Source organism: Danio rerio, chromosome 10 (assembly GCF_052040795.2).
Source record: "Danio rerio strain M-AB ecotype USA chromosome 10, GRCz13ab, whole genome shotgun sequence".
Lineage (NCBI taxonomy): Eukaryota > Metazoa > Chordata > Actinopteri > Cypriniformes > Danionidae > Danio > Danio rerio.
This window is the reverse complement of record NC_141030.1, coordinates 38,267,346-38,283,944: the sequence shown is the minus strand read 5'-3', so window position 1 is coordinate 38,283,944 and position 16,599 is coordinate 38,267,346. Positions and strand designations below refer to the sequence as shown.

At 36.1% G+C, this 16,599-nt stretch overlaps 2 protein-coding genes across 51 annotated transcripts in view; one reads left to right on the top strand and one right to left on the bottom strand.

The window, feature by feature from the left end:
- Positions 1–16,599, top strand: part of LOC147842141 (uncharacterized) — a 1,078,568-nt gene that overhangs the window by 237,469 nt on the left and 824,500 nt on the right. The gene's annotated exons all lie outside the window — the stretch shown is intronic.
- Positions 1–16,599, bottom strand: part of nbeaa (neurobeachin a) — a 320,618-nt gene that overhangs the window by 127,283 nt on the left and 176,736 nt on the right. For all 50 annotated transcript variants that reach the window (XR_015500347.1, XR_015500348.1, XR_015500350.1 and 47 more), the window contains 4 exon segments: positions 7,821–8,018; positions 5,858–5,991; positions 4,502–4,610; positions 3,111–3,263 (listed from right to left, as the gene is read on the bottom strand). Coding sequence is in view for 46 of the 50 variants with exons in the window: in XM_087269435.1 (XP_087125561.1) it covers positions 3,111–3,263; positions 4,502–4,610; positions 5,858–5,991; positions 7,821–8,018 (594 nt within the window). In the remaining 4 variants the exon portion in view is untranslated.

Below are 16,599 nucleotides of genomic sequence, written 5' to 3'. Positions count from 1 at the left end.
CCTGGTCATTATCCAATAATTGAGAAGGGATATCTTTTTGCAAAAGAGCTGTACTTTTCTTCCAAATTAGTGAATCAAGTGCCTTTGGATGCAAAGCATACTCGCACACTTCACACCCTGTGTAAAATATCTAGAAGCATATGCTTTCCGCAGTCATCAAGTACACAGGTTCTGCATGCATAATGTAAACGTGGCTTCGAATGTCATTAACACTTCTCCAACAAAAAAAGGGTGGTTCAATGATGCACAGATGGTCTCAGTACTATAAACACTACCTGACAAAAGTCTTTTCATCGATCCCAATTGGAAGAGCAAAAAATAATAACTCTACTTCTAGTTGATCATTTGGAAAACATATTGTAGTGACATATTGTAGATTTTTCTGTTGAATAATCTGTCTAACTGCATCCCAATCATCACAAATACAACACAAGACCTTTTGGAACCTGTATGAACGCAAGATTCTCACAGATATCAGTCAAGTTTGTTGAAAGAAAAATCATGGTTTGGGGTTACATTCAGTATGGGGGTGTGCAAGGGATCTGCAGAGTGGATGGCAACATCAACATCCTGAGGTATGAAGACATTTGTGCTGCCCATTACATTACAAAACCACAGGAGGAGCCAATTCTTCAGCAGGATAGCGCTCCTCATACTTCAGCCTCCACATCAAAGCTCCTGAAAGCAAAGAAGCTTAATGTGCTCCAGGATTGGCCAGCCCAATCACCAGACATGAACATTATTGAGCAAGTCTAGGTTAGGATAAAGGAGGAGGCATTGAAGATAAATCCAAAGAATCTTGATGAACTCTGGGAGTCCTGCAAGAACGCTTTCTTTGCTGTTCCAGATGACTTTATTAATAAGTTTTTTGAGTCATTGCAGAGATGTATGGATGCAGTCCTCTAAGCTCATGGGAGTCATACACAATCTTCATTCTTTTTCCACTTCAGCATGACTTTATATTCTATACTGTACATTATTTCTGTTAAGTGACAAGACTTTTGTCTAAGCAAAGTCAGACCTTACTGTCCTAATTAAATAATGAAAAATCAAGGCATGATCATATTTTATTTTGGTAAAAAAAAAAAAAAAAAAAAAGTAGAATATCTAGAAACTGTTGCCTATTAAAGGAATAAATATGGTACGGTATGAATAATTTCGGGCTTGACTGGAGAAAATATTTTTTAACTACAGCCAACAAAAACAACAATTAAAAACTCCAGAAACATAATATTTTTAAGTGACAAGACTTTTGTCTAAGCAAATTCAGACCTTACTGTCCTAATTAAATAATAAAAAATCAAGGCCTGATCACATTTTATTTTGGTAAATAAGAATAATCTAGGGGCCTTTGCCTTTCATATAAGCCACTTTTGATACCAAATGATCGACTAGAAGTCAAGTTATTATTTGTTGTTCCTAAAACTTGGATAAGTGAAGAGACTTCTGTCAGGTAGTGTATTGCATAGAACTTGCACTTGTTTCTCTTGCTAAAAAATTATCTAAATATATTGATCTTCATATCAATATAAATGGAAATAAATAGTATAGTAATTTAGAGTGAATATTCTAGCGTTTTTGAACTATACTACAGCAAAGTACTTGAATTAATCTGTTGAGAAATATTTTGTAGATGCTATAGTAACTCAACAACTACAACACAAACAAATATACAAACAAATGGCCCAATACTGTCGTTTTCTACAAATATAGGCTATATTATACTACAATACACCACAGTTTACTGTAGTAAGAACTGAAGTATATAGCAGCATTTGTTACAGTTTATCAGTTCCCTGTAGTTGATATAACAGTATGCTGCAGCATTAACAAAGAGTTGTAAATACTATTATATGTACAGTATAATACACTTTACTATAGTATTTTTTCATGTGGAAAAACTTGTGAAAAAATTCTGTAAAATACAAGCATGCTACATTCAACAGTTGTCAGCGATAAGATTGTAAATTACAATTAATTAACAACAATATTGATCATAATTGAAGATTATGTCAGCAATCTAGCAGTTGGAGATCGCTGGGGAAATACAAATCTGTTAAGGAACTGGACTTTAAATCCCATCATGAACCTCACACACACCATAAATATACATCACATTCTCACACACATTGCTGAGTCTTGTTAGTTTGTAACACCACAAAGTGTTTCTTTGTCTAAGTCTTTTGCCTTGTTTTATCATTTTGATTCTTTGCTGCCTAGCCTGACCTCTCGTCTGTATCTTGACCATGTTTAAAAGTTTTTCTTTATGCTCCTGTTTTGACCATTGCCTGTGCGACTTTGCATTTAATAAACTGCATTTGGATCTGCATGTTTGTTGACAGCGCCCGCTTCGTAACAGATCATTTGTAAACAGTTCTATGGTTCTTTGTATTTAATGATTTACAGTTTATCATCAATTGTTCCTTAATTAAATCTGTTAAATTAACTATGAGTAATTTGGATCATCATCAAATTCCAGTGATCTCTTTGTATCTAATAATATATATTAAGCTGCAAATCTTCATCATTCACTTCTGTTAAAAAGCTTGGAATAGCAAGAAAAATACTTAAAACAACTCAAAATGTGCTCAGCAAAATGGTAAACAATGCAGTTTTCATTTTGGGTGAACTGTTTTTTTTTTTTTTTTTTAATATGAAACATCCCTGTGAAATCAAAATAAAGGTTTTTTAGATTTGCAAGCGTCTTAAGCATACCTACAATCTAGTGAACTACAAAAAAGCCACAAAATTTACATTTAGAAGATATAAACATCCAAAGCTTGCAGTCAATGATTTTTTTACATCACCTCATACTTCAGTATCTAGTCAAATCTTCTGCCCAATCACATGCTCTCTACTATCCAACATGCCCCGCCAAGATACTATTGCTATATGATCTCAACACAGTAGAGCTGTGATAAAAACGAAATGCTATTGGCTGATTTTTTAAAAGAGGGAGGGGCTACTCTTTGCCTTGCCCTATTTTAATATTCAAATTCAAATCAAGTCACACATCGAACTAAAATGCTAATTTTAAAGCACTTCACGGGACCATTAAAAACACTGGACAGATGTGTATCTTCGTTTTGCCCTTTAGCAGGTGAGCTCACCTTAGCTGGTGTGTGGATCCAGATGGCAGCGTTAAACAGCACGTGGTCGCAGAGCTGCTTCAGTAAAGGAGCTCCGTGAGTCAAACCATCGAGATACTTGGCAAAAGACAGAAACTGCTCCAAAACTGCCCTGGTGATGTGAACCCGAGAAGACTGATGGAGAGAGAGAGAGAGGCAGGCGTCAGACAGACAAAGTGTTTAAAGGTTTAGACACTTTTATTAACTGAAAGCTACAGAGGATGAGGACAGAATATCTACCTTCTATTTCTTACAGTAGTTGCATTTTTTTTTTTGATCTTTTTGATTTTTTTTTTCTTTGTTTAATTTTGGGTAAGTAAAAAAATGTCTTTTAATGTTTGTACAATATGATTTGTTTTACATATATTTGAAACTTAAACTAGACAAAACAACAACAAAAAAAGATGAGGACAGAATAGCAAGGTCATAATATTTCGTCAATATTTCTTTTTTCTAGCCATATCTCGAAGGGTTTGTAAAGATATGCATGTTGTATACACATATTTGTACATTCCCTTCAAGATATGGCAAGGAAAAAGCCAATGTTACCACCCAAATTCATGAAATATCTGAATACTTCATAAATAATTTGTGAATAAAGCACTATTTGTGCAACGCGTGAAATATACATCTTAAATGTAAAATAATATTTATAAGTTTGAATAAATCTGTCATGAAAACAAGATATGAAAGCTGCCATTTTAATGATTTTTTATTTCACAAACAAATTGAAATAGACATTTTTTTTACTGTCAATTTAAAAATGTATATATAAACAAAGATTTTTATTTTATTTTAGCTAATTTAGGGTTTTATTTACATTGAAGACTTCAGATAACTGTCAAAAATTAGTAGCCTAAGTTGATATGTTAGGGTAAAAAAATAAAAATAAATAAATAAATAATCAAATTATTAAAAAATGTAAATAAATAATATATATAGTTTGGTTAAATTGTGTAATTTGTAATGTTTTTTTTCCGATATTTTGCATGAAATTAAATGTATAATCTTTCTATTTCTAAAGATGTTCGATGACTTAGATATTATTTTAATAAATATATATTTATAATAAATCAGCTTTGTTCAAATGCACCAATATACATAACCCATATTCACTGAGAAATGGGAAAAAAATTCATTTTCAAAATGGAGTTTACTCATATTTTGGTATTATTTTTTAGGCCGATTGCATACTGGACTTTTGGCTTTAGTTCCAGCCTAGACGCACCACTAGTTTATACAATATGGAAACAGTAATTGTCGACAACTTTTTTTAGTAGTAGAACATGAGCAGTTTCAGTCTGACTGTTCTGGCCAAAGAGATACTCATTTTTAACAAATAGGCTAAAAGTAAAAATGAGTGGATGACTTACCTTTTCCAGCAAATAACCAATGACCAGAAAGCCTTTCCCGCCCAACATCTGCTCCTGCATGGCTACTGAACTCTTCAACAACTCCACTAAGAATGCAAGGAGAGTTGCACTGCAAGCAAAAATAAATAAATTAAAATACTTTAAAGACCTTCATGTGTGAAATAATAGGATTGGGATACAATCAATAACTACAGAAATACAAAAACAGCCCACTGTTACACTGCATTTCAAAGGCCTTGCACAAGTGGTCATTTGTCTTATGTAATTTGATGCAAAGATGATATTATACCTACATAAATACATATAAAAAGTTATAGGTTTTTTAAAATATCTAATTTAAGATGCTGATGACCATCATAACAGTCTTGTGAAAAGGGTCAATAGGATCTTTAGATAACAAAATGTTAAGGGACAAGGAAAAGAATTGCATAATATTACACACGCATGCACGCACACACAGACAATGATGGTTTAGTATTACGCCTTGGCCTTCTTAAATGATGTTGCAGACGAAAAGCTCAGAGTGTTTTTCTTGACATCTGAACTGCCACAAGTGGACGAATGGGCCGTGACCTCGCTCCTCTTCCCTTAGACGCTAAACCCCAGTGGGCAGCATTACCACTGATCGATACCCCACAGATCTCTGCTCCGCTGATTATGCCTGCCAGCTCACTGCTCATCTCTAATCTACTCACCGCGCCTGCGAGCTCCAAGCCGCATCACGGTGACCTGAGAAATGAGGCTACGGCCAAACCAGCCTCCCATCATTCCTCTATCCGCTCCAACACAAATGTCATGACTCTCTCGAAATCCTGCGTACTCTCAGTCACGCTCTATTTCCATCCGAGAACGACAGATTCCATTTATAATTCATGGCAGACGCCGCTGACGGTGACTGACTTGCGTTTAGTCTACATTATGGCAGCAAAACTAGAAGAGGGCATGCGAATTGACTGTTTTCAAACAGGTTTCCCAATAACAGGTTTAATAAAAAGGGTTGCTGCTGAACTAGTCTAGTAATAACCTTACTGGTGCTATTGAAGCAACATAACATCAGCTATTTGAGCACCACAGCAGATTGATAGTTTAGTACAGTTCACTCACAAAAATGGCAGCCGCACATTGTGTGACGTCACATTGTACCTATGAATAGCAAGTACATTAAACTGTAGTGTATTCTCTGTAACTGTGTATAAGCCTAAAATGGAGAAGTCGAGTGCAGTAGGAAAGCCAGAACATTTGTTTTTAAGACATAAATGCAAAGGATTAGATATAAAAGTGAAGCAGGAATGAACTCTGTATGTTACGGTTCTAAATTTAGCTGAGTTGATGTGCGTCTGGATGGTTGATGCTCACCAGACGGTCGTCTCCACAGGGCTGTCGTTGGGTTGCCTGTAGTCCAGCTGTGAGAAGAGCGGGAAGAGGACCTGGATTCCTCCAATAGAGTGGATGGCGCTGTGGATGGAGTGAGTGACGATGGCCTTGACATCCTGCACACACACACATACAGTATGTAAAACATCTAATCAGAAAAGTAGTCCAGATTGTTTTAAGGAAACCCTTTATAGATGGTCATAATGCATAATATATACACTATAAAAAAGTACTGTCTATTATAATCAGCTATGTGATCAAAATCAGATGAATGCTACACCATTTAATTGAGATGGCCTGTTAGATTTAGTTGTGATAGTCAATTTTGAAACTCAAATTGCTGAGGTAAATGCATCTATTCTTCTGTCACAATATCAAGGTTTCTGTAGGTTGTAAGAGAGCAAATATAAAGGCTGAATTCTACTTCTGCATGAAGTAATCAACGTAATACACAGTGCATGCCTTACAGGTAACCGTAAATTTATACTTCTGCATTCTGTTTATGTTGCTCTGACAATAACACTTCCAAAATGCTAGCTGGCAGTGGAGTTTCTTAGAAGCCAGCAAACGTGGAACAAGTTTAATCATAAAGTAAACACAAAACGAAAGTATCCACCTGTAGCTGCTCCATGGGACTTGACACTTGTTAAACCCCCCCACCACCGACCTTGTTTACCTCCCACTGCTCTCTGCCCCACCCACGCTCGTCAAGCCGCGTAATCAGTGCACTACGACATGTAGTTATGTTTATTAAGAGATGCGCATCAAAGGCACCACTGGACCATCCATGTGAAATTGACTTCAAAGTATAAATCGGCCTTAAGAACACTTTAAGACCAAATAAAATTGTTTCCAAGAAATCCACAAATCAACCAGTTGTGCTGGTTGAAAGTCTCTGCACATTCTAATAGTAATGATTAAAGTAAATGATTTAAATGTGTTTATATGTATTTTTATATTTATAACTAAAAATGTTTATCCAATGATGCATTGTCGGGCCGATAATTCCCATAATTCTGAAAAGTGTAAATGTAGATTTGTACATCTGCAGCCATTCATGCAGATCCACTGTTTGCGCTGCGTTCATGACGTGCACACGAGAGAGAGAGAGTGACAGCGGTAAAAACAAATGCTGAATCAAAACTTTTTAAAATCCTGAATCAATATTGGATAACTTTTGCATGCTGGAGCAAGGACGACACTATGGCTGAAGTATTTCTGTTGGACAGGTAATGTTTTGTTTTAAAAGTATTTCAGTCACGCAGAGGTGATGTAGATTGTGTTGTTACGAGCGCGTTATATGCACAGAAGTGTTGTTCAGCCACTGAAATCTTTCGGTAAAGACCTTTTCAGTTTCATAAGGGACCTTTTACAGCATAGATAATGTAGATTTTTATTCAGTTTAACAACAAAACGTTAGTAAATAGCGCTATTCTGCCTAGCCTGCTTTACTGAGGTGAAGTTGGTTTTATATTTACATTGGTTAATTTTTGAACTATGAAAACCTGCTCCCTATATTGTTTACGTACCATGCTACTCTGAATATTTAGTCTGAAATAGCATGTAAGTATGGCTTAGTAATAAGTGTAATTCCTGCACAACGCTGGCCAACCACTGAGCATGCAGTAGCCGCTTTAGGACAAAGTGCATGAGAGAGCGAGACCAGCAATACTTGCATGAATAAAATATTGCACATTATGAGAAGTTTTGCTTGCTACACAAATGAAAACGTGCTAGATATAATACATTTTTTTTTTCGGAATTGTAGTATTATAAAGTTTTTCTTTTTATTATTCTTCAATCAATATTGGACTTTTTGTTTCCGCTCTGGAATGGCCTTCCTAATTTTTTTTCCTGAATTTATGTTTAACAATAATAGCACTTGTATACAAAGTAACGATGGCTCTGGTTTCACCATACACATATACAGGAATAACAGTCTGACCTGGAGCATGAGGGCGTGTGGCGAGTGCACAAATATTGAGGCGTTTTCTCTGGGCGAGGACTCCAGACAGAGCTGCGCGTCGGTGGCTTTAGCATTGTAGGTGAAGGAGATGCTGCTGGCCAACTTGCCATCATACAGAACCTGCTTATGGTGCTCAGCCAGGTGGATGTCGCTTTCTGACTTGAACTTAAACGTGCTCTGAGAAGACAAAAAAGCAAACAAGATTAAAAATGAGTAAACCACAGTAAAAATTCATGATTTTGATGTTACTTTAACCTGTTGTCTTTAATATGCTAAGTTATGCAAATTTTACTTGATGCTTGAAGCTTTAATTTTGTGTAAGCTGAAGTCTCTTGTAAAGTTAATTTGATTCAACTTAAAATCAATGGTTACAGGTTTTAAGCATTCTTCAATATCTTCTTTTGTGTTCAACAGAATAAAAAAAACTCAACTGGAACCAGTTGAGGGTGAGTAAATTTTCATTTTTGAGTAAACTATCCCTTCACCTTCAGCAACATTTTTATAGTGAACGATATGAACTTTAATATATATGTATGTGTGTGTATATATATATATATATATATATATATATATATACATATATATATATATATATATATACATATATATATATATATATATACATATATATATATATATATACATATATATATATATATATATATATATATATATATATATATATATATATATATATATATATATATATATACATACATATATATATATATATATATATATATATATATATATATATATATACAGTATATATACATATAAATACAGTTGAAGTCAGAATTATTAGCCCCCCTTGAATTATTTGCGCCCCTGTTTATTTTTTTCCCTAATTTCTGTTTAATGGAGGGAACATTGTTTCAACACATTTCTGAGCATAATAGTTTTAATAACTCATTTCTAATAACAGATTTATTTTATCTTTGTCATGATGACAGTAAATAATATTTTACTAGATATTCTTCAATACACTTCTATACAGCTTAAAGTGACATTTAAAGGCTTAACTGGGTTAATAAAGTGAACTAGGCAGGTTAGGGTAATTAGGCAAGTTATTGTGTAATGATGGTTTGTTCTTTAGACTATGAAAAAAATTAAAAACTGCTTTTATTCTGGCCGAGATAAAACAAATAAGTCTTTCTCCAGAAGAAAAAATATTATCAGACATACTGTGAAAATTTCCTTGCTCTGTTAAACATAATTTAGGAAATATTAAAGAAAGAAAAAAAAAATCAAAAGGGGGCTAATAATTCTGACTTCAACTATAATAAAGTGGCCAGAGAGTGCATATCAATATTAATGATGTAAATTAATATCTATCGAGAGACAATAAAGTTCTTCATCTTCAGATTGAGGTTCTATCTTTACTTTAATTAAAATTAAAAATGTGGTTTTGACATCAAGGTGCCCGCTGGGTACCACGTCTGGTCACAAATAAAAGTCAAGACCAAAGTGAATTTAGAGTAAAATGATGTCAGATAGTTTTATTACTATTATATTTTGTCACACAATACAGGCCTGACAGATTCACTTCCAGTTGGAAGGCTTTATTGTCATGAACGTGGGAGGATAAAAATTCTGAGCATGGAGAGAATTTTACCAGTGTTTTGCAAACAATAAGATATTGTCCATTCCTAGTAACATCCTCGCATTTTGTTTTGTCTTCTCTTTTGGCAGTGGCTCGTGTAAAGCACCAGGGATTGGGCTGACTCCCAGAGGACTGATAATAACAGTAATAGTAATAACAATAATAAAAACCCTTAATTACTGAAGCATACACACACACACACACACACACACACACACACACACACACACACACACACACACACACACAGACACAGACACACAGACACACAGACACACACACACACACACACACACACACACACACACACACACACACACACACACAGGTGTACATTATCTTAATGAAGCTCTGGCTGCAGAAATGTGCCATTTAACTAATGGCTCTGAGCGCAGGCGAGAGTGTGTGTATGTGTGTGTGTAAATGTGCATGTATCTGCAAAATCTCTCTCATGTAAAGCACTCTGAGCCACTTCTCATCGGAGGGATTTATATAAGAGCACGCTGAATCTCCTGACTCTGCATGACAAGATTTTTGGCCATTTGATTAGCTTTTTGACCCGAACACTTTATAAATTGAAGTTCAATTCAATTCAATTCATTCATCATCTCTAAATTATAAACAAATAAATAATAATTAAACGAAACTTTGCTGATGAACCAATCAGGGGTTGGCACGGTGGCTCAGTGGTTAGCACTGTCACAGCAAAAAGGTCGCTGGTTCGAGTCCCAGGGCCAGTTGGCATTTCTGTGTGGAGTTTGCATGTTCTCCCCATGTTCGCGTGGGTTTCCTCCATGTGCTTCGCTTTCCGCCACAGTCCAAAGACATGTGCTCTAGGTGAAATGGATTATTTAAATTGGCTGTAGTGTATGTGTAAACATAGGAGTGTATGGGTGTTTTTCTCATTAGTGGGTTTCACCTAGAAGGGCATTCGCTGCGTAAAACATATGCTGGAATAGTTGGCGATTTATTTTGCTGTGGCAACCCCCTGATAAAAAGGGGACTAAAGTGAAGGGAAAATGAATGAATGAATGAATCAACCAATCAATCAATGAATCAACCAGTGCCATGACATTAAAACCAATCAGCCAGCAGCTAGCTCTCTGCAATTCTCACATGGTCGCCCACTGAAGCTAAGCAGGGCTGCGCTCGGTCAGTACCTGGATGGGAGACCACATGGAAAGCTAGGTTGCTGCTAGAAGTGTTGTTAGTGAGGCCAGCAAGGGGCACCCGGCCTGCGGTCTGTGTGGGTCCTAATGCCCCAGTACAGTGACGGGAACTCTATACTGCTCAGTGAGAGCTGTCTTTCGGATAAGATGTTAAACCGAGGTCCTGACTTTGTGGTCATTAACAATCCCAGGATGTCCTTCGTAAAAGAGCAGGGGTTTAATACCGGCATTCTTGCCAATTAACACTGGCCTTTGTCCATCATGGCCTCCTAACCATCCCCATACCATAATTGGCTTCATGCATGGCTGCCATTACGTCATCCAGGTGAATGCTGCACACTGGTGGTGGATGAGGCGATTCCCCCCATGTGTGTAAAGCGATTTGAGTGCCCAGAAAAGCGATATAGAAATGTAAGGAATTATTATTACTATTATTATTATTAATCAAACCCCAATAAACAAAGTCATGCTCAACCCCACATAATTTTTACATTTTTTTTATATTTTTATATATATTTTATATTGCACACAAAACCTGAATCTGGACCGCTCAATATTGTCTTTAAAAGATCATTAAAAAAACTAAAGGAACACAAATCTAAAGCTGAGCTATTTTAGCCAAACTTAGTTACTAATGCAATTTTTATAGTAATGGGTTTTATTTTTTTTATCATTTCTGTTTAAACCAATTTAAAAAAAACAATGTATTGTTGTGTTATTTTTTTTAGATTATTTTTACATTTCTCTCTAAACTGTTTTTATTAACTTTTTGTAAACACACACACATTCACACACATACCAGTATACTGTATAGCATATATACAGTGCTCAGCATAATAGAGTACAGCCCATTTTGAAAATGAATATTTGAATCCATTTCCCAGTTATTAAAGGCATTTTGGTGCATTTAAACAAAACAGATTTATTAAACAGATATATTTATTAAAATAATATTTTAGTCACCAAACATATTTAGAAATTAACAGATAATCCGATTAAATTCAAGCAAAATATTCCAAAAATAAATTACAACCAACAAAATTTCAACTAAATTTCTCAATTTGTTTTGCATCTCTTGATTCTTAAATTTGTATTTCATATTTTTCTATAACATATAAATTTGGGTGTACTAGTTTTCGGAGCGTTATATTGTTAGATAAGCCCCAGATTGGCTTTAGTACTGACTAATCTTATATACACAAATATAATATTGTAAAGCATCCAATTAAAAGTATGAATTTAAAAGATAGATTTGTCAGGGGTGTACTTATATATGCTGAGCACTGTGCATGCTTTATTCATATGCATGCTATATATATACTTAGTGTTATTACCTTTAATTTATTTGTAAGATATTTATTGTTTTATTTTTATGTTATTTTTTATTTTTCATTTTATTAAATTATAATTTTAAATTAATTAAAAAATCTAACTTTTAATACATTGTACATCTTGAATACACTTTATTAAGTTATAAATAAATAAATTATTTTATAATTTTTCCCCAATTTCTGTTTAACAGAAAGATTTTTTCTACACATTTTTAAACATAATAGTTTTAATAACTCATTTCTCATAACTGATTTCTTTTATCTTTGCCATGATGAAACTATACAATATTTGACAAGATATTTTTCAAGATATTAGTATTCAGCTTAAAGTGACATTTAAAGGCTTAACTAGGTGACTTAGGGTAATTAAGCAAATCACTGTATAACATTGGTTTGTTCTGTGAATAATCGAAAAAAAAATATTGCTAATAATATTGACCTTAAAATGGTTTTTAAAAAATCAAAACTGCTTTTATTCTAGCCAAAATGAATCAAATAAGACTTTCTGCAGAATAAAAAAAATATTATAGGAAATACTGTGAAAAAATTCCTTGCTCTGTTAAACATCATTTGGGAAATATTTGAAAATTAATGAAAAAAACCCCACAAGAGGGCTAATCATTTTGACTTCAACTGTGTGTTTGTATATATATATATATATATATATATATATATATATATATATATATATATATATATATATATATATATATATATATATATATATATACACATACACACAATCAAAAAGCATGCCTGACAAGTCCAGAGCAGCCCTTCTGAGGAGCAGCACAAACACAATCACACACACACTGAGCAATTCTTCAAAAAAACAGTGCGATGCGCATTAAGCCTCTGCACTGGTGCTGTGATTCACTGCAGTTTTCCTCAAACCTGCTGCCAATGTGTCCACTTCACAACACAGCAGACCCCCCCACACACACACACTTCCATTATTTCTGAGCATTATTAAGAACAGCATGAGAGGTTTTAGCGTGCAAAGAGAAGCTAAAACACAGCATGCTGTCAGCACTCTAATTAACAAAAATACAGAAATAACGGGGAAAATAGGAACAAATAAATATTTTCAAAAAGTTTCATGAACTTTCATTAGTTCAAGAACAACTTGCTGATGATGAAAATAAGGCCATGTAAGTATTAAACAATATTAAACAATACTATGACTATTACTATGCTACCTTGTGTCATGTAAAGACCAATACCACTGTAAAATGAAACACAATAACAGCAATAAAAAGCACTATGTTGTTGTCAGTGTGCTAATTACAGTAGTTAGCGTATTAGTTCTTTTATGCAGTAATTAGTGTATGCTGTTAGTAATTAGACCACACATTTGTTTTTAATTATCTTTGTCATGTTTGTATTTTAAAATATTTGTTAAAATATGATATATTTAGGGCAGCACGGTGGCTCAGTGGTTAGCACTGTCACCTCACAGCAAGAAAGTCACTGATTCGAGTGCCGGCTAGGTCAGTTGGCATTTTTTGTGTGGAGTTTCCATGTTTTCCCTGTGTCTGTGTGGGTTTCCTCCGGGTACTCCAGTTTCCCCTACAGTCCAAAGACAGGTGAATATAGGTAAATTGGAGAAATAAATTTGTCCGTAGTGAATGAATGAGTGTGTGTGTGTGTGTGAATGTGTGAGTTTATGGATGTTTCCCATAACTGGGTTACGGCTGGAAGGGCATTCACTGCATAAAACACATGCTGGAATAGTTGGCGGTTCATTCTGCTGTGGCAATCCCTGATAAATAATGGAATAAGGGTGCACTCCCAATATGTTATCTGAACCATGCCCAGGCGTGTTTCCAACCCGGGCTCATTGTGGAAACGTAGCCCCGCGGACGTTTCTGCGGACTGCGAAATACGTCCCGGGAGGTACGTATTCGAGCGGTTTTTGTTTTCGCGGATCCGTGAGAGGCCGCTGTGCGTGCTTTTTCGCATCTTGAGCGCCTCTCAGGAACGCGCGCCGTTCGCGCGAAAAGCCGCCGGAGGCCGCTGTGGAGCGACCGTTCGTCCGACTGGCTGGCCAATCGGCCGATCCGCCTGCCCTCCTCTTCCTCCTCCTCCTTCCCTAAACCCAAGCGACGGTTTGCAAAAGCTGTCCAGAAAAAAAAAAAAAAGCAAAAGCCCTCGACTTTGATTTCGACCGCGTTTTCAGATCCCGCCGTGTTCTCACCCTTATTTTTCGGATTCTGATTCCTGATCTCGATCGTCCCCCGGCCGGCTCCTCCTCCTCCGGGCCTCCGCTTCGCCGACGTAACGCTGCGAGCTAAGCGGACAAACTGGTAGCAGCAGGAAAGCCCTCCACTTGTAGGCGAGCCGTCGGCCGGCGAGCGCAAATAGGAGGAGTGGAGCGGCGCCACACCGCCCCGCAGCATTCGCTCGAGAAAAACTAAACGCGGCAGTACGTACCTCCGGCCAGAAACGTCCGCGGGGCAACGTTTTCAAAATGAGCTTGGGTTGCGTGTTTCCCAGTCCGTTTGACATGTGTGAGTGCTCTGAATCGGGGCCCAGGCGAGGTTTAGTTGGCCGGCCCTGGCCTGTTTAGAAGAGGTGTGCAAGAGCATGGTTCAGTTGGGCTTTTTAATACAAAGTGCGCCTGAGCCTGAGCCTGAAACGAAGACGTGACATCACTTTTAATTCATTCATTTATTAATTTTCCTTCATTTCGTCCCTTATTTATCAGGGGTCGCCACATCGGAAGTAACCGACAACTATTCCAGCATATGTTTTACCCTGTGGATGTCTTTCCAGCCGCAATCCAGTACTGGCCAATTTAGTTAATCCAATTCACCAATGGCACATGTCTTTGGACTGTGGGGGAAACCAGAGAACCAGGAGGAAACTGACGGACATACATGCAAAATCCACACAGAAATGCCAACTAGCCCAGCTGGGACTAGAACCAGCGACCTTCTTATTGTGAGGCTACAGTGCTAACCACTGAGCCACCGTGCCACCCAAGATTAGTTATTACAATGTAAAAGACTGTGATTACACTTCAAGTGGTAAAAGAAGTGTTCAATATTGCTCATTTCCTTATCTTTTGAGTTCAGCCCCTGCTCTACGAAACTGTAAACACTTCAGCACAGCTGCACTGCTGTCACATGACCCGAGTAGTCTTGACGGTGAAATAAACACCATCTGCTTGAAAAACAATTATTTTGCATTATTCATCCCGTTTGGTGTGAAAATGTCAACTTTTTGGAGGTCTGATCAAATAATGAAGTCAAGGAAAAGATGTTAAAAGTCATGGCTGATTGGTCACACTTGAAAACAAAGGTCAAGTGAAGCACAATGCATTCTGGTACGTAATGTTAAGCATGCTCTGTGTGCTGTATGTGTACTGTGCTTTTTTGCTAATGTAACACTCAACAAGGAGTTATGCATAAAAACAAATACGCAATATATAAAACTAGAATACTATGTGCAGATTGTACATATATTAGGGCATCGGGGCCAAAACTTTCAAAAGGAAAGCCATGGGATGTACTACTTCTGTATTATGGCTGCACAATATACACTCAAAAAACTACTTATTTAAAAATGAGCTGAAACTACTTAAATACTGAGTTTTTATGGTTAAGTCATACTTTTTTTTAATTGTAACTTATTAATACTTGTTAATAGCTGTTTGCTGTCAATTTGTGGCGATCGTGTGCAGTGGGATTTGTAAGAAATTTAAGAAATTTTCCAGAATTGGGTCTCATTTTCAAATAACATACAAGTCCGGGTCAGTTTTGTGCAGCACATTTTCGGGGTCTCTATTAGTTCAAGAACACATTTTTGTACCCGTAAAAACCTCTACTGTCAAGCTACTGAAAAATGTAGCTAAGCTAGAAGATACTCTCCCACACTGCACTGCAAAAATTTATTCTCTTAGTTGCATACGTGACAAAATTCTTGCTACCTATACAAGTTTTAGGAACAGCAAATAATAACTTGACTTCTAGTTATTCATTTGGTACAGTATCAGAAGTGGCTTATATGAAAGGCAAAGGTCTCTAGATTACGCTTATTTCACCAAAATAAAATGATCATGCCTTGATTTTTAATTATTTAATTAGGACAGTAAGGTCTGACTTTGCTTAGATAAAAGTCTTGTCACTTAGCTGAAATAATGTACAGTGTAATATAAATATAGAATATTTATATAAAGTCATGGTGAGTGAAAAAAGAATTCATATTGTGTATGACTCCCATGACCTTGAAGGACTGCATCCATACATCTCTGCAATGCCTAATAAAGTAATCTGAGATGGCAAAGAAAGTGTTCTTGCAGGACTTCCAGAGTTCATCAAGATTCTTTGGATTCATCTTCAATGCCTCCTTGATCTTACCAAGGACGTGCTCAATAATGTTCATCTCAGGTGACTGGTCTGGCCAATCTTGGAGCACCTTGACCTTCTTTGCTTTCAAGAACTTTGATGTGGAGGCTGAAGTATGAGAAGGAGCGCTATCCTTAGTAAAGAATTCGCCCTTTCCTGTGGTTTGTAATGTAATGGGCAGCACAAATATCTTGATACCTCATGCTGTTGATGTTGCCATCCACTCTGTAGATCTCTCTTTAAAAAGTTTTTGTTTTATTTCTAGTCCAACAATCTAAAACATTCTTAAACCAAGAAGTATTTCCT